Source organism: Oncorhynchus clarkii, chromosome 27, assembly GCF_045791955.1.
Source record: "Oncorhynchus clarkii lewisi isolate Uvic-CL-2024 chromosome 27, UVic_Ocla_1.0, whole genome shotgun sequence".
Classification (NCBI taxonomy): Eukaryota; Metazoa; Chordata; class Actinopteri; order Salmoniformes; family Salmonidae; genus Oncorhynchus; species Oncorhynchus clarkii.
Genome location: NC_092173.1, coordinates 177,053 through 200,673, shown reverse-complemented (window position 1 = coordinate 200,673; position 23,621 = coordinate 177,053). Strand labels below are relative to the sequence as shown.

Genomic DNA, 23,621 nt, shown 5'->3' with positions numbered 1-23,621 from the left:
ATGCATCGGACAGACAGAAGAGGGGTTGTCTTGGCCAACTCCTGAACATTTTTAGTGAGGCTGCTTCAGTGTTTTCTTAAATGGCATCAGAAGAGCTAACTGTATAATATAAATCTAAAAATACGTAAAAACGTTTTTTATGACCTCATGTCTCTCACATCTGCATATTCACAATAAATGTTCTAATTTATTATTCAATATGAATATGTAGTGTAATTTATAAGCAGACTTTTTACTGGTGTGGTCAAACACTTTCACCGTAACAGCAGGTGGCAGTGTCGCTGCGAAACTGCCTCCAGTGTTTCACACAGATAGAAGAAGTCGGACTTCCTGTTAACTACCGTAAACAAAATGCTAGTTAGCTAATTCAAAATTATGAACACGATAACATGTAATGCTTCAAATTGATCACTTTATGGTAAGTATCGCAAAATACCCATAGGCAACAGCCAGGATTGTATCAGTTACCAAAATCTTGCCAAGCAATAACTTTGCAAGGCTTGTTTTGACATTGGCTAACTTGCTAATGATTGTAACTGTTGTACGTTAGCTACACTCCGTTGTATACTCTTAGTTTGATCTAGATTGTATAATTTGAATTGCTTTACAATAAAAAAAATACGTTTGCTAATGTTGGCTGGCTGGCTAGCTATTTAGCGTTGTTTTGTTTAGTTAACTTAGCTTTCTTTAAAAAGCATCAAACCTTTTGCCACTGATTCAGCTTCACTACCAAGCTAATTTGCTAGCTAAGTATTGCTAGTAGAGGGATTTTTGATTTGTCATTGAGGTCTTGTTACCTTCATAGCATATTGATTCAAAGGATTTCCCCCCACCATCTCGATGTCTCATGGAAATGCCAACTCGTTAACTTCTCACACTGGAAGAAATGGAGAACTACTGGAGTGTTCAAAAGCGGAGACAAATGGAGCATCTGCAACAGACAGAGTGCTGCCAGTGAGAATTAATGGAGGTCCTGGCGTAAGAGGCCGAGAGCCAGTTATAAAAAAGCTGGGTACCAGCAGCACTGCCTTCATTGGACCTGTATGCTGTCCTCCTAAGGCAGTCCAGAGAGCTCCCAAACCCCCAAAAGTAAGGAAACTTTCCAAACCTAACATTGAAGAGACACTGAGTGAGTTCTACAAAGAGCTTGAGGAGATTGATCCAAAAGACAGCGTTGACAGTAGCACGGCCAAAAATGAAGGCTCAGTTGAATTACTCACGGCTCATAACCCACCCCCTGCAAGAGAAGTGTCAAACGCAAGCCATGGCCATAAGCAACCTAATCATGTGCCTTGCCCACACTGGTATGACAACGAGCCATACCAGCCCAGGAGACCGATACCTAAGGGGCCCAGCTATGGTCCCTACTCCGATCATAATCACTGGCAACCTCCCCCACCTTTCCACAGTCAGCCATATTACAGGTTCCACAGACCTCCCCACCGCTTCCTGCCACCACCTCCAATCCCCTGCCTCCCGCCACTACCTCCCACAGACCACCGGTATCACCCCCAACGAGAGGGCTCCCAGCAGGTCCCACCTTTTCACAGGTTCCCTGTCCCTGATGGGTACAGGAACTCTCCAGACTTGGATGGCCATGCCATTCCCCCACAGCACTCTAACAACAGAGACAGAGGGGGCTACGGTTGGAGAGATGACAAGTATGATCAGCAGGGTAATGACCAGCCTTATAACCAGCAAGGTTGTTCTGAATGGCAGCAGAGGTTTGACAGAGCACTTGAGCCACCTCTGCCAGAGGATCAGCACCAACCACCAGAAGATAAAACATATGACTATGATCCTTCTCTGGTTCTCATTCTGATGAGGGGAGCCCCAGGATCTGGGAAATCAACACTGGCCAGGTATGTTTTTATCAGGGAAACATTGTTGGGTAACTAACAAACTATAATAGGTTTAGAACAAGTATATAGACATTTTATGAATCAGTAATAAAACAGTTGTAAATGTGTCTTTTTCAAGCATCAAGATTACAATCGCACAATTTCAACCAATAAGTCATATGTTAACTGTTTACTCATGTTTGAAAGAATTTACCTCTATTTTAAAAGCATTTGTTTTGAGCCATTGCATGTGTGTTTCTCCAGGGAACTGCTGTCGACAGGCTCCAGTGGGCAGGTTCTGAGTACAGATGACTACTTCTCCCAGGAAGAAGGCTACCTCTACGATCCCAGTCTGCTGGGGGCCGCACACCACTGGAACCAGAACCGAGGTTGGCTCTATAGCAGTGTCTTTAAAAATGCGCTTGATTTTCTTTTGATAAAGTAGTAATAAATGAGGTCCATCGTTGCTATTGTTTTGAAATATATTTTTAAGGTATATTCTGATTTTATTGAACACATAGAGAATGACAGTGGGAAAGAGATTTGTCTAAGGGCAGTAGCTCTGAATCAAACCTATGCCGATACAGCCAGGCCACCATCATTGCTATTAATATTATATATTGTTTTATTGGATATGTTTAATTTATTATCTTGTTTGTTTTGTAAACATGTAAAAAAAGGAGTGTATAAATGATTTTGCCTCAATGCTTTGTATTCTTTCAGCCCAAGAAGCCATGTGTAAATGCTGTTCTCCTGTCATTATTGATAACACAAATATGCAAGCTTGGGAAATGAAGCCATACGTTAAACTGGTATGTTTATCCTGTTATATTGTCTTTTTTGCAGACAGTATTTTTCAGTTATCAAAAATCTACCCATTTGATGTACATTGGAATGAATATGATGAATACTTATTTCTCATCATGCAGGCCTTGGAGAGAGGATACAGTATCAACTTTCATGAGCCTCACACCAGCTGGAAATTTGATCCCGTCGAGTTAGAGAAGTAAGTCTGTCCATGATTGTCTGCAGTAAAAGATACTATCGTCATGTAAGATGCTATGTATTTAGAGAATATACATTATTCAAATTATATACGGTACATCGTAGGGCGTTCACTCGCTGCTCTAGAATGCAGGGGAAAACAGGTCAATTCAAGAGGGTGCTACTAACTTCATGTCAAAACATGACATTGCCTCATGTCATCAAATACAATGATTAGATTGTTCTCTACAGTATTAGAATCTTACTATGCTTGTACTAACAGTGTTGATGAAATAAGAACATTAGTTTGTTGTGACCGTTTATAGTTTAGACTGTGCTGCTCTTAGTTGAATCTCTTCCATTTTCGGCATTTGGAGGTGTTTCCACGCATTGAACCAATCCAAATCAACTTTACACCCTTTTCAGTTTCATCTCCAGATCATTGGCTTTAACCCCGATCAATCTGGCTTTAGCCACGATCAATCTGGGCTGTTATGGCGATTTAAACGACCACACCAGCAGAAATCCACTTTTTCGAGGTGAAAGATGATGGCCAGAGTTTACCCATGATGTACAACGATTTATGTCAAAAGGTCATTTTTGTCAAAGTATGATATATTTGGCCTTAACGTGGGAAATCTGAAGTGAGACATTTGTGGTAATCCGTGTCAATGCCGTGTCTTCCTATGAAAATTATAGTTGGGTCGAATACTGATTGGTTAAAAGCGCATTCCAGCTGGTGTCTATTCCAAAAATTACAACAGGCTAAATCTATGACATTAAAATGCCTATTTACTCTGTTCCATCTGACTGCGCAATCCACTGTCTCATCAGCCCAGCCAGGCAAGTTATGAACTTGATCTCTACTATAAAAAGCATCTTGACACTATCTCACATTTTTTAAGACTAACATTTAGTTTTCAACAAAGGAAATGTGTATCAACCTTTGTCTGTTTCTCCGACATTTGCATCATTGTTTCAATATTTAAATTCGATCTCCAGCTGTCCCATAGTAATGAACGTGTAGGAGTCCGGACAAGATATGCAGGCAGCGTTTCTCAGCAAGTTGAAATCATGAATCAGCTGGCTTCATTTTTATGGATATATACAAAGAAATGTCAATTGAAAAAAGGTTCAACAAAAAGAAGTGCAGCTAGTTTGCAGTCTTTGCAGCTTCAGTTTGAAGTTATTGTGTTAACTGTGTTGTTGGCTAGCTCCTTTAAACAACAGTGTTCTGACGAGAGAGCAACAACAACAAAAAATCACTAGAAAACAGCTTAAACAAACACAAATGCAGCTACTGTTATTCTGGCTGCATTGTTTGACGTGACTAAGTTAGCTGTAGTTGGCTAACTAGCAAGCAAAGGATAAGAACGTTGCCAGCCAGTATGGCAATGGAACATTTAGAATAAACGACTGGGTCGCGTCCATAGATGCAGAACCAAAAGACTGAACGACTGAGTCGTGTCTCTCGCAACCCGAACCAATAGAACGAACGACCAGCCGGCTTGGATAGCAACCCTATATTTGTATCAGGGCTATATCTTTTGGAAGGATTAAATAGTATGAATAAATGCATCAACGTGTTTAAAGAAAATATGTCAATCATTATTTGAATATGTTGGTAACCCATTGTATAAAAGTCATAATGCACTTGAAGCCAGTGTTTGGAGGATATATTGGCACGGTTTGCCAATATATCCTCCAAGCACCTGTGCCAAAATATCCTCCAAACGGTTTCTCGGGCATTATCACTTAAATGATACAGCACCCACGGAAGAAAAACAAGTCCCTTATCTATGTTGTGCTGTTACATTTGTATTGGTGTTTCGTATCCGATGCCCAGGATGTTACATGTCATTTGCGGTGTGCATCATGGGCAAAGTCGTAGTTTCCTATCATTTCACTTCCCCTGTGAGAACCATGAGCACGATCTGACTTGGCTTTGCTGTACTGAAGCCTAGCAGCAGCCTACCTACTAAAGGATGCACCTTAGCTAGCTACACTGACACCTGTCTGTGCCCTATTTGTTGATATTGATCCACTCCCTGTGGAAATCACCACAACGTTCCTTCCCACCCCCAATTTATGATTATGTATTGTAATGAATAGACATTACAATACATAATAGCCTGCATCATTCTTCGGACATGGAACGTTAACGAACATTTCCGCTCTAGGACTAGATAGATCGAAATAGGAGCGATAACTTCCTCTGGAGTGGTCCATTAAAGGGAAAGACTCAGAAATACACCATGACAACTGGAACAGATCACTTTCGAGGAGGGTAGATTTAGTCTGTTAGCTTTGTAAATGAATATACTGTGTGTATAGAAACCGTGCATTCGAAAGTATTTAGACCCATTGAATTTATCAAAATTGTTAGGTTACAGATTTATTCTAAAATGGATTAAATAAAATGCCCTCATCAATCTACACACAGTACCCCGTAATAACAATTTGAAAACCGTTTTTTAAAAATGTATTACTATTTAATCCACTTTAGTATAAGGTTGTTGGATTCTGGGTTAAACTTGGAACATTGCTATCCTAGAGTGTTGATACATCAGAGGTAAGACTGGTATCTGAGGGGTGATAGAGACTGGTTTTTACATTTTACATGATAGAGACTGGTTTTTACAAACCTTGAATGAGACTCGTTTTATAGGTTAACACCCTATAATTGAATGCCTGTTTTTTATATGTTTTGCATGAAGACATACTTTATAGCTTATTTATAAAACAAATCGTATGTAGAGCAGAAGAAACCTCCCAATACACCCGTCCTTCCCCCCTCCAGGAGAAACAAGCACAGTGTGTCAAGGGAGAAGATTGGGCAGATGCTGGAGCGGTTTGAGCTGCCCATGTCCTTGGACATTGTGATGAACTCCCAGGAGCCCATTAGACCCACAAGACATCCCTCACAGCAGCAGAGACACAGCAGGGCCAACCACTCAGACTTCCACTAGTCTCGATGTCCTGGTGTATTCATTAGTGTACACCATAGCAAAATGTTCTTCACTTTCGCAAAACGCTATGCGAAGGAAAACAAAAGCAAGTCTTTCTTATTGCAAGTTTAAGTAGTCCCTCCCCATTTCTGCTTTCCCCCCTAGTAAATACAACCCTGATGACTATCAACCAACCACAGTCAATGATCAGAGACAGAGCTGTATTACAAATTTATTTTTTTAAATGATATTACCAGCATTTTACAGGATTCTTACTGTATTTGATTTATACTGGCAGAATTTAAACCTATTTTTGTCATAATAACATTTTCAGTGGCACTGTAGTCACTTTTTTTCTATGTATTTCAACTGTATAAATTACAGGGTTTTTATTTATTTTTACTATTTTCTCCATTGTAGAATAGTAGTGACATCAAACAATGAAATAACACAAATGGAATCATGTAGTAACCAAAAAAGGGTTAAACAAATCAAAATATATTTTCTAGTTCTTCAAAGTAGCCATTCTTTGCCTTGGTGGCAGCTTTGCACACTTGGCATTCTCTCAACCAGCTTCACCTGGAATGCTTTTCCAACAGTCTTGAAGGAGTTTCCACATATGCTGAGCACTTGTTGGCTGCTTTTCCTTCACTCTGAGGTCCAACTCATCCCAAACCAACCATCAACTCAATTGGGTTGATGTCGGTGGGATTGTGGAGGCCAGGTCATCTGATGCAGCACTCCATCACTCTCCTTCTTGGTCAAATAGCCCTTACACAGCCTGGAGGTTTGTTGGATCATTGTCCTGTTGAAAAACACATGATGGTCCCACGAAGCGCAAACCAGATGGGACGGCGTATCGTTGCAGAATGCTGTGGTAGCCATGCTGGTTAAGTGTGCCTTGAATTCTGCATAAATCACAGACAGTGTCACCAGCAAAGCACCATCACACCACCTCCTCCGTACTTCACGGTGGGAACCACACATGCAGAGATCATCCGTTCACCTACTCAGCGTTTCATAAAGACACGGCGGTTGGAACCAAAAATCTAAAATTTGGACTCATCAGACCAAAGGACAGATTTCCACTGGTTTAATGTCCATTGCTCATATTTCTTGGCTCAAGCAATTATCTTTTTCTTATTGGTGTCCTTTAGTAGTGGTTTCTTTGCAACAATTTGACCATGAAGGCTTGATTCACGCAGTCTCCTCAGAACAGTTGATGTTGAGATGTGTCTGTTACTTGAACTCTGAGAAGCATTTATTTGGGCTGCAATTTCTGAGCCTGGTAACTCTAATGAACTTATCCTCTGCAGTAGAGGTAACTCTGGGTCTTGCTTTCCTGTGTCGGTCCTCATGAGAACCAGTTTCATCATGGCGCTTGATGGTTTTTGCGACTGCACTTGAAGAAACTTTCAAAGTTCTTGAAATGTTCTGTATTGACTGACCTTCATGTCTTAAATGAATGATGGACTGTCGTTTCTCTTTGCTTATTTGAGCTGTTCTTGCCAATATATGGACTTGGTCTTTTTACCAGATAGGGCTATCTTCTGTATACCACCTATACCTTGTCACAACATAAGTGATTGGCTCAAACGCATTAAGAAGGAAAGAAATTCCACAAGTTAATGTTTAACAAGGCACACCTGTTAATTGAAATGCATTCCAGGTGACTACCTCATGAAGCTGGTCACCAAGGCAAAGGGTGGCTTCTCAAATATAAAATATATTTTGATTAACACTTTTTTGGTTACTACATGATGTGTCATTTCGTAGTTTTGTCGTCACTATTATTCTACAATGTAGAAAATAGTAAAAAATAAAAACCCTTGAATGAGTAGGTGGCCAAACGTTTGACTGGTAGTGTATACATTTCTTAATTCCATTATTTTACTTTTAGATATGTGTGAATTTTTAGATACTACTGCACTGTTGGAGCTAGGAACACAAGCATTTCGCTACACCTGCAATAACATCTGCTAAATATGTGTACGAGACCAGTAGTTTGATTAGATTTTTTACTTGTACATTTTTGTCATTAAAAATGGTTAAATGGGTGTTGTGTTCTTCAAGTCTATCCTGCATGTTGTGTGTGTGTGGGGGGGGGGGGGGGGGGGTCTTACCCTTCTCATATGTAATATTAAGTTGAAGTCAGAAGTTTACAAACACCTAAGCCAACTACATTTAAACTCAGTTTTTCACAATTCCTGACATTTAATCCTAGTAAAAATTCCCTGTCTTAGGTCAGTTAGAATCATCACTTTATTTAAGAATGTGAAATGGGTGAATTTTGGCACATTCCTCCTGACAGAGCTGGTGTAGCTGAGTCAGGTTTGTAGGCCTCTTTGCTCGCACACGCTTTTCCAGTTCTGCCCACAAATTTTCCATAGGATTGAGGTCAGGGCTTTGTAATGGCCACTTCAATACCTTGACTTGGTTGTCCTTAAAGCTATTTTGCCACAACTTTGGAAGTACTTGGGGTCATTGTCCATTTGGAAGACCCATTTGTGACCAAGCTTTAACTTCCTTACTGATGCCTTGAGATGTTGCTTCAATATATCCACATAATTGTCCTCCCTCATGATGCCATCTATTTTGTTTAGTGCACCAGTCCCTCCTGCAGCAAAACAACCCCACAACATGATGCTGCCACCCCCGTGCTTCACGGTTGGTATGGTTTTCTTCAGCTTGCAAGCCTCCCCCTTTTTTTTCCAAACATAACAATGGTCATTATTGCCAAACAGTTCAATTTTTGTTTCATCAGACCAGAGGACATTTCTCCAAAAAGTATGATTTGGAGTATGATTGTCCCCATGTGCAGTTGCAAACTGTAGTCTGGCTTTTTTATGGCGGTTTTGGAGCAGTGGCTTCTTCCTTGCTGAGCGGCCTTTCGGGTTATGTCAATATAGGACTCCTTTACTGTGGATGTAGATACTTTTGTACCTGTTTCCTCCAGCAACTTCACAAGGTCCTTTGCTGCTGTTCTGGGATTGATTTGCACTTTTCCAAAGTTCTCTAGGGGACAGAACGCGTCTCCTTCCTGAGCAGTATGACTGCTGTGTGGTCCCATGGTGTTTATACTTGCATACTATAGTTTGCACAAGTGAATGTGGTACGTTCAGGCGTTTGGAAATTGCTCCCAAGGATTAACCAGATTTTTCTGAGGTCTTGTCTGATTTATTTTGATTTTTCCCATGATGTCAAGCAAAGAGGCACTGAGTTTGAAGATATGCCTTGAAATTCATCCACAGGTACACCCCCAATTGCCTCAAATTATGTCAAATTAGCCCATCAGAAGCTTCTAAAGCCATGACATTCTCTGGAATTTTCCAAGCTGTTTGAAGGTACAGTCAACTCAGTGTACATACATTTTTGACCCAATGGAATTGTGACAGTGAAATATCTGTAAATAAAAATAAATACAGAAATATCTGTAAACAATTGTTGGACAAATGTATTGTGTCATGCACAAAGTAGATGTCCTAACCGACTTGCCAAAACTATAGTTTGTTAATTAACAAGAAATTTGTGGAGTGGTTTTAAAGTTTTAATTTTAATGACTCCAACCTATGTAAACTTCTGACTTCAACTGTAGTTCTTGGGGTATGCATCTATCAATGCAGAACTGCTGCAAGTATCATTCCATTCCACCTAGTGAAAATCATTGGGTGTTAGTTTGCTTTTACTTAAGTAGACCAATTTGCAGGGGTCACTATAAGAGCATTTTCGATTTTTGTCAGTCAGCACCATTGTCTAGCCTGACGACTCAAACTAAATGATTTTTAAGTCCGTGTGCGTGGCGCTGTGTTTAGCCAGAGCAAGGAGTGTTGGTGGGACAGACTAAAAGGACACACCTGACGCTTAAACCGACTAGCAAAAAACTAAAACCGACCCTTACCTTAACCAAACCCTAAACCTAAGTTTAATTAATTCTGAACTGAAATATCGGTGTGGGCGTCAGGCGTGTCCTTCTAGACTTTTCCAGTGTGGGTAGCCAGGCAAACCACCCAGCACTGGATTGGTGCAGCTATGGACAAATTGGCGCCATTTTGAAGCCGAGAGGAGGATCACAGCCGTAGAGGGAAAGACGATTGGCTACAATTAATCAAATAAGGTAGTATTTCATTAAAACCCGGTTAACGTGTAGTGTTGTATTCCAACATGGCATGAAGTCGATTTTGTACTTCAACGAAGAGGCGACAGATTAATGTAAATAGCTAGCTATGATTCAAAGGACGTATTTGTAATGCATTTGATTGTAGTGGCTAGCCATAGCTTGCGTGTGCCCACCCTGTCCAGCCAAGATAGCCAGTGTGACTGCAGTGTTATTATTGAATTGCTTCAGATTTGCCATCTATTCTAGTTCCTCGCCGCATACAACGCAGTCATTGAACCGTAGCTAGATGTGTCTATAAGGCTGTAACTATCAGCTAACTAGCTGAATAAGAATAGCCTGGTCAATGGCATGGCGTTAGTCTAACCATAACTCCGACTCGACGTTCAGTACGTCTCTGTAGTTGGAACGGTGCTATTTCTGAATGTGGGACACCGCGCAGCCAGCAGGAGATGCAGTATCTATGGCTTGGGGAATGGACCTCGGCCAGGGATGGGCACAGTGGCATAGAGAAGTTTCGCAAAGTCCGAGATGGGCCACCCTTTTTTCTTTGTTTACTTCCATGGGCTAGATAAATGTGCGGTGTTATCGCTAATCTCATGCTATTTTGCCATGATTCTGAGAGAAAATATTTCTGTTTTTAGATCAAAGGGATTCTTGAAAGACAGGATAATCAATTCCCCCCCCCCCCCAAGTATTTATTTTAATATTTATGCCATTCACTCACTGCTCTTGAATGTAGTTAAATACCAGTAAATTCAAGAGGGTGCTACTAAATTAATGTCTAAACCTAGTTTTCTTTAACGTATGTCATTATGAACCACAGAATTAATCATTAGATTGTTCCCAAACGGTTAATTCAATCTCCAGCTGCGTGTACCCCCTCTAGCACCAGGGTCAGCGCACTCTCAAATGTTGTTTTTGTAAGCCTGCCACACACACACTATTTATTAAACATAATGAGTGTGCGTTTTTGTCACAACCCGACTCGTGGGAAGTAAAATACAAATAATAATAATCATTTTGCTCTTTATTTAGCCGTCTTACGTATACATATAACAATTTAAAGGCATGCTACCAACAAATTAAGTGCAAACAATTCACACAATGAATGCGCAAGAATTGGCGGAAGACAGCTGAGCCATTCTGAAAAGAGGCTTGCCTATATATTCGCCACACAACCCTCCCTTTCTTGTCTCTACATTTTAAATTATACTCAAGACACATTTATCTTCACATTTATTTTGGATGCTGTTCAGTGATAGCCGCAAGTCAATAATCAGGCCTATTGCCACCTTCCCAAATAGACAGGCCTATGAGCTTGTGATTTGAAACAATCCACAGCTATTTTTGAAAATAAGCTAATCGTCCATGATTCCTCTGTGGCTAAGTCATGCTTTCTGGTGAAGTATCTTTAACTATTTTATTTCTGAATAGACCAAAGTAAGTATTCTGAACAAAAATATTAACGCAACATTTCAAAACTTTATTATATTACCCTCAGTCTGTTATATCAGGATTTGTAAGATACTGATAGAAACGAAAACAGACAGGCCCAGTCTACCAAAGTTAAATGTTTATTCACGGGAACGTTCTGACGTGTACAGTACAAGACCTTCAATTTATAGCGACACACATACTTCCACACCAACCATTCAATCCGCCCGCCAATAGAGCCTAGGGTAGTACGTGAGAATAGTGTCTTCCTACCCTCCCCTAAGATAGGGAGAGACCTGGGACTGGGAAGTTCTCAGTATCCCACCCAAGGTCTCCCCGGATCTGGCTCAGACAGATAGTCTGTTCTCAAAACACTAGACACATTGTTCCCAAAACGTTGATTCTGACTAAAACCACACACCGTATTATAATATAATCATTGAATGAGTCTAACTCTTACACACATGTATTATAATAATATAATGATTCAAATTAATTTCATACAATCACATGGTATCAGACCTATGGTTTCAGGACTGTAACATTCTAATAATTTATTAAAACACATTTCCTTATCATATAGTTTATTTATTTACTGTCCTGTCATGATGGAATGGTCCCCAAGCCTATCATAGACACCCACCTGAGTGACCAATACACTAAGAAGAAGTCCTTATCAAATGTATTTATAAAGCCCTTCTTACATCAGCTGATGTCACAAAGTGCTGTACAGAAACCCAGCCTAAAACCCCAAACAGCAAGCAATGCAGGTGTAGAAGCACATTGGCTAGGAAAAACTCCCTAGAAAGGCCAGAACCTAGGAAGATACCTAGAGAGGAACCAGGTTATGAGGGTTGGCCAGTCCTCTTGCTCTGCCGGGTGGAGATTATAACAGAACATGGCCAAGATGTTCAAATGTTCATAGATGACCAGCATGGTCAAATAATAATAATCACAGTGGTTGTAGAGCGTGCAACAGGTCAGCACCTCAGGAGAAAATGTCAGTTGTCTTTTCAAAGCCGATCATTCAGAGTATCTCTACCGCTCCTGCTGTCTCTAGAGAGTTGAAAACAGCAGGTCTGGGACAAGGTAGCACGTCCGGTGAAAAGGTCAGGGTTCCATAGCCGCAGTCAGAACAGTTGAAACTGGAGCAGCAGCACAACCAGGTGGACTGGGGACAGCAAGGAGTCCTCAGGCCAGGTAGTCCTGAGGCATGGTCCTAGGGCTCAGGTCCTCAGAGAGGGAGAGAAAAAGCGCGAGAGAAAAAAAAAAGAATTAGAGAGAGCATACTGTATGTAAATTCACACAGGACACCAGATAAGACAGGAGAAATACTCCAAATATATCAGACTGACCCTAGCCCCCGACACAAATAATTGCAGCATAAATACTGGAGGCTGAGTCAGGAGGGGTCAGGAGACACTGTGACCCCATCCGACGATACCCCCGGACAGGGCCAAACAGGCAGGATATAACCCTGCCTTATCTGTTTTATGGACCTAATGTAACTAGCCTATATGCAGCCAAATCTGAAAGATGAATGTGGTCAGAGACCTACTTAAGCAGCACCGCATCCCCTCAAGATTCTGAGCCTGCCTGGAAGGGTTGGTCCTACAGAGCCCCCTGATGGGAGGGCATAATATACAAGGAAATTCTCAAAGCTGCTAATGAGAACCTTGACGACCTTGTACCTAGTGGGGATTCTGGTGGGGTGCCCCACCCAGGCAGTGGCAGTGCTGGCAACACTCACTGCAGTAACCCATGGGGAGAGGATCACACTCAGACATTCAGAAAGGGGGCATGTTATTGAGGCTGCACAGAGATGCTTGAGAATAATTATGATCACAAAGGGGGACCAGTGTGTGGGTGTATCAGGGGAAGGAGGTGTATCGGATCTCCATCACCTAGGACTTGATAATGGTTAATCAAATCTCCCATTTCCCCCTGTTTTTGCTCAGTTTTGCATGCCTTCTCATACAGCTGCAACTGTTTATGCATTCGTAAATCAAGTCCTTTCTTGAGTTGGGCTCTGGGATGGAACATCTGAGTTTATGGTTGTGTGTGTGTTTTCCACAACTGTTGCTAGGGAGTAAAGATGTCAGGGACTTAATCACAATAATTGTTTGCTAAAATAATAATTGCTTGCCAAAATGTAATTTTTGTAATGGCCATCCTAGTTAAAGGTAACAATCCTTTGCATGAACTACCTACATTATTACAAATGTTAATTATGGAAATTAAGATGAGCAGGATTTTTTATATATACAGTTGAAGTTGGAAGTTTACATACACTTAGGTTGGGGTCATTAAAACTTAATTTTCAACCACTCCACAAATTTCTTGTTAACAAACTATAGTTTTGGCAAGTCGGTTAGGACATCTACTTTGTGCGTGACACAAGTAATTTTTTCAATAATTGTTTACAGACAGATTATTTCACTTATAATTTACTGTATCACAATTCCAGTGGGTCAGAAGTATACATGCACTAAGTTGACTGTGCCTTTAAACAGCTTTCGAAAATTCCAGAAAATTATGTAATGGCTTTAGAAACTTCTGATAGGCTAATTTACATCATTTGAGTCAATTGGAGGTGTACCTGAGGATGTATTTCAAGGCCTACCTTCAAACTCAGTGCCTCTTTGCTTAAAATCATGGGAAAATCAAAAGAAATCAGCCAAGACCTCGGAAAAGAAATGTGCAGACCTCCACAAGTCTGGTTCATCCTTGGGAGCAATTTCCAGGTGCCTGAAGGTACCACGTTCATCTGTACAAACAATAGTACGCAAGTATAAACACCATGGGACCACGCAGCCGTCATACCGCTTAGGAAGGAGAGGTGTTCTGTCTCCTAGAAATGAACGTACTTTGGTGCAAAAAATGCAAATCAATCCCAGAACAACAGCAAAGGACCTTTTGAAGATGCTGGAGGAAACGAGTCCTATATCGACATAACCTGAAAGGCCGCTCAGCAAGGAAGAAGCCACTGCTCCAAAAACCCCATAAAAAAGCCAGACTACAGTTTGCAACTGCACATGGGGACTTAGATTGTACTTTTTAGAGAAATGTACTCTGGTCTGATGAAACAAAAATAGAACTGTTTGGCTAAAATTACCATCGTTATGTTTAGAGGAAAAAGGGGGTGGGATTGCAAGCCGAAGAACACATCCCAATCGTGAAGCACGGGGGTGGCAGTATCATGTTGTGGGGTTGTTTTGCTGCAGGAGGGACTAGTGCACTTCACAAAATAGATGGCATCATGAGGTAGGAACATTATGTGGATATATTGAAGCAACATCTCAAGATACCAGTCTGGAAGTTGAATCTTGGTCGCAAATGGGTCTTCCAAATGGACAATGATCCCAAGCATACTTCCAAAGTTGTGGCAAAATGGCTTAAGGACAACAATGTCAAGGTTTTGGAGTGGCCATCACAAAGCCCTGACCTCAATCCTATAGAACATTTGTGGGCAGAACTGAAAAAGCGTGTGCGAGCAAGGAGGCCAACAAACCTGATTCAGTTACACCAGCTTCTTCAGGAGAAATGGGCCAAACTTCACCCAACTTATTGTGGGAAGCTTGTTTTAAAGGCAATGCTACCAAATCCCAGAGGTGGGACCAAGTCATTGTTTTACAAGTCACAAGTATGTCTCGAGTCTTAGCACTCATGTCCCATGTCAAGACAGGCAAGTCCGAGTCAAGTCTCAAGTCAAGGCCAACTGTCTCAAGGCAAGTCTCAAGTCCTAAACTACTATATTTTTAACAAGAGTAATAGTTAGTATATTACATTTACGCAAATCATGAATTCTTTTAGGAAATATATTTATTACTTTTCAAATAAACTTCATATTTCCATGGAAATACATGGGTAGCCATAAGAGAAAATAAAAACCTCCCAATAGCTATCGACTATCGAGGATCGCTATGGGGCGCAATATGGTGATGTAGGCTTGTACATAATCGCCCAACCTTAACACACACACACACGCTGTGTACATGGTTACAGTAGGCTAACATATGTCAATGGTTTTAGGAACTGCAGTAACGTCAGGCAGGATTTAGGCTACCAACTGCCTAGCCAGTTGTAGCTCAATCTTGGGTGCAATGATCACGTTCTCGTACTGACTGTGTGGATTCTCATTGATTAACGTTACGTTAGCCAACATGCTACACTAGCAAAGTTATGAATGATATAGCTGTCGGCTATATTAGCCATGACTTACTGTTCTTTGTGCAGCTTCAAATGTCTAACAAAGTTGGAAGTTGTTGCGCCTCCGTCTGTCATTTTCTCCCCGCATGTTTTGCAAGTTGCAATCTGTTTTTTGTTGATACAGTGTAGTCTTTATATCCGAAAATAATAATTTGGGGTATCACCTTTCCAAGGGCTCCATCTGAATTCGCCCGCCGATGTTCCTCTGCACTGTCAAGTGCAACTTTTTCTCAGCTAGCACAATTTGATTGGCTGCTGTCCGATTCAAACTGTAATCCGTTAAATGAAGAGTTGAGGCACTGCACACTTTTTTAAATAACATAACTTTTAATATTTGAGCTTGGGGAGGGTATCAAGTCAGTTTGAGTCAAAGGGCCTAAGTCCAAGTTAAGTCACGAGTCATTGGTGTTAAAGTCAAAGTCGAGTTGCAAGTCATCATATTTGTGACTCGAGTCCACACCTCTGCCAAATACTAATGGAGTGTATTTAAACTTCTGACCCACTGGGAATGTGATGAAAGAAATAAAAGCTGCTATTATTCTGACATTTTACATTCTTAAAATAAAGTGGTGATCCTAACTGACCTAAAACAGGGAATTTTTATTTGAATTAAATGTCAGGAATTGTGAAACTGAGTTTAAATGTATTTGGCTAAGGTGTATGTAAACTTCCGACAGCCCAGGTTCAATCCCAGGCTGTGTCACAACCGGCCGTGACCGGGAGTCCCATAGGGTGGCGCACAAATGGCCCAGCGTCGTCCGGGTTAGGGGAGGGTTTGGCCCAGGGGGGTTTGACTTGGCACATCGTGCTCTAGCAACACCTTGTGGTAGACCGGGCGCCTGCAGGCTGACCCCGGTCATCAGTTGAACGGTGTTTCCTCCAATAACACATTCGTGCAGCTGGCTTCCGGGTTAAACGGGCTGGTGTTAAGAAGCACGATTTGGAGGATCATGTTATTTAAAAAATAAATAGTATCATGCTGTCAAAGTTGACCTCTGGTTCTCCTTCTCAAACTGAACAGAACATAGGCTATAGGCTAGTCTGCGCCCAAGATTTTTTTATTTTTTGTGGGGACTAACCCTAATCAAAATGTATTTTCAGAAGAAACCTTTGACTCTCCTTCTGAACTGTAGCCCTATACAGCACAGCGATTGGTTTAGCAGCACACAAAAACGTTTTTGATCAGCAAGAGGCCTGGCCTGCTCCATTGCAGTCTGTAATGCAGCCTAGTTTTATTCCCACCTACCCAGCAGCCATCTTAGAAATGTAACGTTGCTCTGTGCTTCTCAGACCACACTAAATAGCCTATAGGTGCATTTGATATTTCACGTCCTCTCACGTTTCTTTTTTTGCGGATATATATATTTATATATCCGTAAAAAAAGAAACGTCCTCTCGCTGTCAACTGCGTTTATTTTCAGCAAACTTAACATGTGTAAATATTTGTATGAACATAACACGATTCAACAACTGAGACTTAGACTGAACAAGTTCCACAGACATGTGACTAACAGAAATTGAATAATGTGTCTCTGAACAAAGGCGGGGTCAAAATTAAAAGTAACAGTCAGTATGTGGTGTGGCCACCAGCTGCATTAAGTACTGCAGTGCATCTCCTCCTCATGAACTGCACCAGATTTGCCAGTTCTTGCTGTGAGATGTTACCCCACTCTTCCACCAAGGCACCTGCAAGTTCCCGGACATTTCTGGGGGAAACGGCCCTAGCCCTCACCCTCCGATCCAACAGGTCCCAGACGTGCTCAATGGGATTGAGATCCGGGCTCTTAGCTGGCCATGGCAGAACACTGACATTCATGTCTTGCAGGAAATCACACACAGAACGAGCAGTATGGCTGGTGGCATTGTCATGCTGGAGGGTCGTGTCAGGATGAGCCTGCAGGAAGGGTACCACATGAGGGAGGAGGATGTCTGCAATGTCTGCAATGACAACAAGCTTAGTCCGATGATACTGTGACACTCCACCTCCGATCCCACTCCAGTGTACAGGCCTCGGTGTAACGCTAATTCCATCGACGATAAACGTGAATCCGACCATCACCCCTGGTGAGACAAAACCGCGACTCGTCAGTGAAGAACACTTTTTGCCAGTCCTGTCTGGTCCAGCGACGGTGGGTTTGTGCCTATAGGCAACGTTGTTGCCAGTGATGTCTGGTGAGGACCTGCCTTATACAACAGGCCTTCAAGCCCTAAGTCCAACCTCTCTCAGCCTATTTGGGACAGTCTGAGCGTTCCTGGTGTAACTCGGGCAGTTGTTGTTGCCATCCTGTACCTGTCCCGCAGGTGTGATGTTCGGATGTACCGATCCTGTGCAGGTGTTGTTACACGTGGTCTGCCACTGCGAGGACAATCAGCTGTCTGTCCTGTCTGTCTGTCTTAGGTTTAGGTCGACCGACTATGATTTTTCAACGCCGATACTGATTTATTGGAGGACCCCAAAAAATTGTCTGATTATTCGGACAATTTTTTAATATTTTTTAATATTTTATATTTGTTTTTTTTTTTAAACATTTGTAATAATGACAATTACAACAATACTGAATGAACACTATTATTTTAACTTAATATGATTCACAAATAAAAACAATTTAGTCTCAAATAAATATTGAAACATGTTCAATTTGGTTTAAATAATGCAAAAACACAGTGTTGGAGAAGAAAGTAAAAGTGCAACATGTGCCATGTAAAAAAGCTAACATTTAAGAACCTTGCTCAGAACATGAGAACATATGAAAGCTGGTGGCTCCTTTTTCTTCAATAATCCCAGTTAAGAAGTTTTAGGTTGTAGTTATTATAGGATTGTTTCTCTATACCATTTGTATTTCATATACCTTTTTACTATTGGATGTTCTTATAGGCACTATAGTATTGCCAGCCTAATCTCGGGAATTGATTGGCTTGAAGTCATAAACAGCTCTGTGCTTCAAGCATTGCGAAGAGCTGCTGGCAAATGCAGGAAAGTGCTGTTTGAATGAACGCTTACGAGCCTGCTGCTGCCTACCACCGCTCAGTCAGACTGCTCTATCAAATATCAAATGATGGACTTAATTATAATATAATAAACACACAGAAATATGAGCATTAGGTAATTAATATGTTCAAATCTGGAAACTATCATTTCGAAAAGAAAACGTTTATTCTTTCAGTGAAATACGGAACCGTTCCGTATTTTATCGAACGGGTTGCATCCATAAGTCTAATTATTGCTGTTACATTGCACAACCTTCAATGTTATGTCATACTTATGTAAAATTCTGGCTAAATAATTACGGTCTTTGTTAGGAAGAAATGGTCTTCACACAGTTCGCAACGAGTCAGGCGGCCCAAAATGCTGCATATACCCTGACTCTACTTTCACAGAACGCAAGAGAAGTGACACCATTTTCTTAGTTAATATTGCCTGCTTACATTAATTACTTTTAACTAAATATGAAGGTTTAAAAATATACTTGTGTATTGATTTTAAGAAAGATATTGATGTTTATGGTTAGGTACATTAGTGCAACGGAATTTGATTTTTATGAATTATATTTGAAAGACAGGGTCCTGAAAAAGGGACGTTTCTTTTTTGCTGAGTTTATATATCCTAATAAGCAACTAAAACACTTAGAAATATAGAAGTGTAATCAATTACAAATAACATGACCCTCTCCTGGACTAGATAAAAAATATATACAGTTGAAGTCGGACGTTTACATACAATTTTTCTACCACTCCACAAATTTCTTGTTAACAAACTATAGTTTTGGCAAGTTGGTTAAGAAGTTTACATACACCCTAGCCAACTTCATTTAAACTCATTTTTTCACAATTCCTGACATTTAATCCTCGTAAAAAATTCCCTGTCTTACGTCAGTTAGGATCACCATTTTATTTTAAGAATGAAATGTCAGAATAATAGTAGAGAGAATTATTTAATTCAGCTTTTATTTATTTAATCACATTCCCAGTGGATCATACGTTTACATACACTCGATTATTATTTGGTAGCATTGCCTTTAAATTGTTTAACTTGGGTCAAACCTTTCAGGTAGCCATCCACACTCATAACGATGGTCATTATGGCCAAACAGTTCTATAATTTCTCCAAAAAGTACGATCTTTGTCCCCATGTGCAGTTGCAAACGATAGTCTGGCTTTTTTATTGGGGTTTTGGAGCAGTGGCTTCTTCCTTGCTGAGCAGTCTTTCAGGTTATGTCGATATAGGACTTGTTTTACTGTGGATATAGATACTTTTGTATCCTGTTTCCTCCAGCATCTTCACAAGGTCCTTTGCTGTTGTTTTGGGACTGATTTGGACATTTCGCACCAAAGTACGTTCATCTTTAGGAGACAGAACGCGTCTCCTTCCTGAGCGGTATACGGCTGCGTGGTTCCATGGTGTTTACACTTGCATACTATTTTTTTGTACAGATGAATGTGGTACCTTCAATTGCTCCCAAGGATGAACCAGACTTGTGGAGGTCTACAAATGTTTTTCTGAGATCTTGGCTGATTTCTTTTGATTTTCCCATGATGTCAAGCAAAGAGGCACTGAGTTTGAAGGTATTCCTTGAAATGCATCCTCAAGTACACCTTCAGTTGACTCAAATGATGTCAATTAGCTTATCAGAAGCTTCTAAAGCCATGACATAATTTTCTGGAATTTTCCAAGCCGTTTAAAGGCACAGTCAATTTAGTGTACAGTGGGGCAAAAAAGTATTTAGTCAGCCACCAATTGTGCAAGTTCTCCCACTTAAAAAGATGAGAGGCCTGTAATTTTCATCATAGGTACACTTCAACCATGGCAGACAAAATGAGAAGAAAAAAATCCAGAAAATCACATTGTAGGATTTTTAATGAATTTATTTGCAAATTATGGTGGAAAATAAGTATTTGGTCACCTACAAACAAGCAAGACTTCTGGCTCTCACAGACCTGTAACTTCTTCTTTAAGAGGCTCCTCTGTCCTCCACTCATGGCACCTGTATTAATGGCACCTGTTTGAACTTGTTATCAGTATAAAAGACACCTGTCCACAACCTCAAATAGTCACACTCCAAACTCCACTATGGCCAAGACCAAAGAGCTGTCAAAGGACACCAGAAACAAAATGGTAGACCTGCACCAGGCTGGGAAGACTGCATCTGCAATAGGTAAGCAGCTTGGTTTGAAGAAATCAACTGTGGGAGCAATTATTAGAAAATGGAAGACATAAAAGACCACTTATAATCTCCCTCGATCTGGGGCTCCAAGCAAGATCTCACCCCGTGGGGTCAAAATGATCACAAGAAAGGTGAGCAAAAATCGTGTTTGGAGGACAAAGAATGCTGGGTTGCATCCAAAGAACACCATACCTACTGTGAAGCATGGGGGTGGAAACATCATGCTTTGGGGCTGTTTTTCTGCAAAGGGACCAGGACGATTGATCCGTGTAAAGGAAAGAATGAATGGGGCCATGTATCGTGAGATTTTGAGTGAAAACCTCCTTCCATCAGCAAGGGCATTGAAGATGAAATGTGGCTGGGTCTTTCAGCATGACAATGATCCCAAACACACCGCCCGGGCAACGAAGGAGTGGTTTCGTAAGAAGCATTTCAAGGTCCTGGAGTGGGAAGTCAGATGGATGTCGCTACTAGATGAGTAAATAAAAGATTATAGCTGTATACGTAGGTGGAGGGAGTGGGAAGTCAGATGGATGTCGCTACTAGATGAGTAAATAAAAGATCATAGCTGTATACGTAGGTGGAGGGAGTGGGAAGTCAGATGAATGTTGCTACTAGATGCCTAAATAAAAGATTATAGCTGTATACGTAGGTGGAGGGAGTGGGAAGTCAGATGGATGTCGCTACTAGATGCCTAAATAAAATATTATAGCTGTATACGTAGGTGGAGGGAGTGGGAAGTCAGATGGATGTCGCTACTCGTCAATCTTTCCACTTTGCCTTGAGAGGACAGGTGCATATATTATAGTCTGTAGCAGGTGTTGTTTAGCTACATTTACACTGCAGGAACAGTATGATGCAGCCATGTTCCAGGAGAGCTGCAGAAAAAAGGGTCAAATCCACTCACTGCTACTTCCACAAAAGAGAGCAGGAATGTTACCTTTTTCCTATAGTTACTCAGTAAGAAACCACTGGCAGTTTGGGAACCACTGGCTTAGACCACCCAGACCACATCTACAGTTAATTGTATTTTTTTTGTCCAGTCCCTGTGTCAAGGCAAACACGCTTAATAAAACACTATCTCTTAATGTCCCAGGATCGACAGTGCCGAGGTTGGACCACAGTGAGAACGAGGATATCACAGTCATGAAGAGTCTGGCTGCACAGGACGACGACAGCAAGCCCTGCAGGTGACGCAAACGACGGACAGCCGCTTCCAGCCAGGACGACAAGGCAGGCCAGGAGGCCAAGCCCAAACGTGGGGGAGGAGCCGTGGGCCGAGACCAATGCCGCAGACACCACCCTGGAGACGAAAGGTGAACAGAACAATCCTCCCAAAAGGGGTCGCAGGAGACAGCCCCCAAGGTACCATTTTGTTTTTTGACCCCGGTTGCCTTATTTTAATGGGGAAGTTCAGGATTTTACAACTTAATTTTTAGTGGCCCATAGACAAATACAGTGTGAGGAACCATCTATATCAAGTTGTAAAATCCTGAACTTACCGCTTAATGGTTGCTATCCAACCTATCTTCAACACAGCTCACATAATTTATCAGATCTCACAATACTCAAGAGAAGTGTTTATACAGACCATCTTTATAGCGCCACTGCTATAAAGATGGTCTGGAACGCAACCAATGTTTACAACAAGACTGTGGGTCTTGTTGCGGTTGTTTGATCTGTTCTTGTACTTAATACTTTTACTCTATAAAGTGTTCTTGGAAGTTAGTTGTAATAAAATGTATTATTATGATCAATATTGAGGCTGCTGTGCCTAATAATGACACACTTACCAAGGGCATGAGGGGCCGGAAGAAGGCTGCTTGTCAAGCTGAGGAGGAAGAGGAGCAGGGAGAGGAGGAAGAAGGCAGCAGTGAGAACATGGAAGTGAAGCCCACGGTGCAGAGAGGAGGCAGGGCACCACGGAGGTCGAAGCAGAGGCTACTGATTACTTTTTTTAAATGGCTAATTGTAGATCGCCGTGGAGCAATATGTTGCTCTGGAGCCTCGGGTTTCAGGCCCTTGGTCTAAATGGACACATTGATAGGTTGATAAATCGATAGCCAACGCCTAACATGCTACTAATCTCTTGAAAGAGAAGGTGTGGATGGGAAATCTTTTGTGACATTTTGTTTTTGTATGTGTTATTTTACAGACGACTGCAGAATCCACGCCACAGAAAAGATGGGGGAGACCTCTCAAAGCACAGCAACATTCAGCCATGAAAAATATGTAACTCATGTGGCATTTTCTTCAACTTCATTCCTTATCCTTTATATTTTGAATTAATTCAGTGCCTTGAGTTGCTGTTTGTAGGTTTTTGTTTTTTGTTTTGATTTGACTTCAATGTTAACCCTGTTCCTCAGTGAGGATCAGGCTGTACAATGACCTGCTGTGTGTTTCAGTCACACAGGACGTTTGAGTAAAGAGAACGAGTCCGAGGTGGAGGAGATGGAGATGTCTCAGAGCCAGGAAGAGGAGGAGAGCAAGACCACAACCAGAGTAAGTAGTCCCCTCACTCACCTCTGCCCCCCCCCCCTCACACACACTCCACCCCTCACCTACCTCCCCCTTGACCTCCAGTCCCCGCCTCACCTCCACCTCTTCACCTGACCCTACACTCCCTCACCCACCCCTCTCCTCTCAGCCCCCTCCCCACCTCGTCACCCTCCTCCACATACTCCTCTACCCCTTGACCCGCCTCTCTCAATTCTCACCCACCTCAATGTGCCATCTCTCAGCTGTGCTGGTAAAGTCTTTATATACAGGACCAGTCAAAAGTTTGGAACACCTACTAATTCCAGGGGTTTTCTTTATTTTTTACTATTTTCTACATTGTAGAATAATAGTGAAGACATCAACACTATGAAATACATATGGAATCATGTAGTAACCAAAAAAGTGTTAAACAAATCAAAATGTATTT

General features: G+C 41.4%; 2 protein-coding genes across 3 annotated transcripts in view; both read left to right on the top strand.

Moving 5' to 3' along the window:
• The first annotated feature begins 307 nt into the window (after positions 1 to 307).
• On the top strand, positions 308 to 7,830 carry LOC139385658 (NEDD4-binding protein 2-like 2). Of its 2 annotated transcripts, XM_071130901.1 has the most exons (6): positions 308 to 418; positions 806 to 1,862; positions 2,106 to 2,230; positions 2,565 to 2,653; positions 2,771 to 2,847; positions 5,626 to 7,830. In XM_071130901.1, exons 2-6 carry the CDS (start codon positions 841 to 843, stop codon positions 5,792 to 5,794), a joined length of 1,482 nt encoding a protein of 493 aa, XP_070987002.1. In that variant the 5' UTR covers positions 308 to 418; positions 806 to 840; the 3' UTR covers positions 5,795 to 7,830. The 2 variants fall into 2 exon arrangements, with proteins under 2 accessions (XP_070987002.1, XP_070987003.1); XM_071130902.1 differs by lacking the exon at positions 308 to 418 and having other exon boundaries at positions 434 to 1,862.
• A 1,804-nt stretch (positions 7,831 to 9,634) lies between these two features.
• LOC139385660 (tRNA methyltransferase 9B) overlaps positions 9,635 to 23,621 on the top strand; it is a 41,718-nt gene continuing 27,731 nt past the window's right edge. Inside the window, exons 1-4 of the mRNA XM_071130903.1 lie at positions 9,635 to 9,887; positions 21,792 to 22,060; positions 22,851 to 22,927; positions 23,101 to 23,197. The gene's annotated coding sequence lies outside the window, so the exon portion shown is untranslated. The remainder of the gene's footprint in view (positions 9,888 to 21,791; positions 22,061 to 22,850; positions 22,928 to 23,100; positions 23,198 to 23,621) is intronic.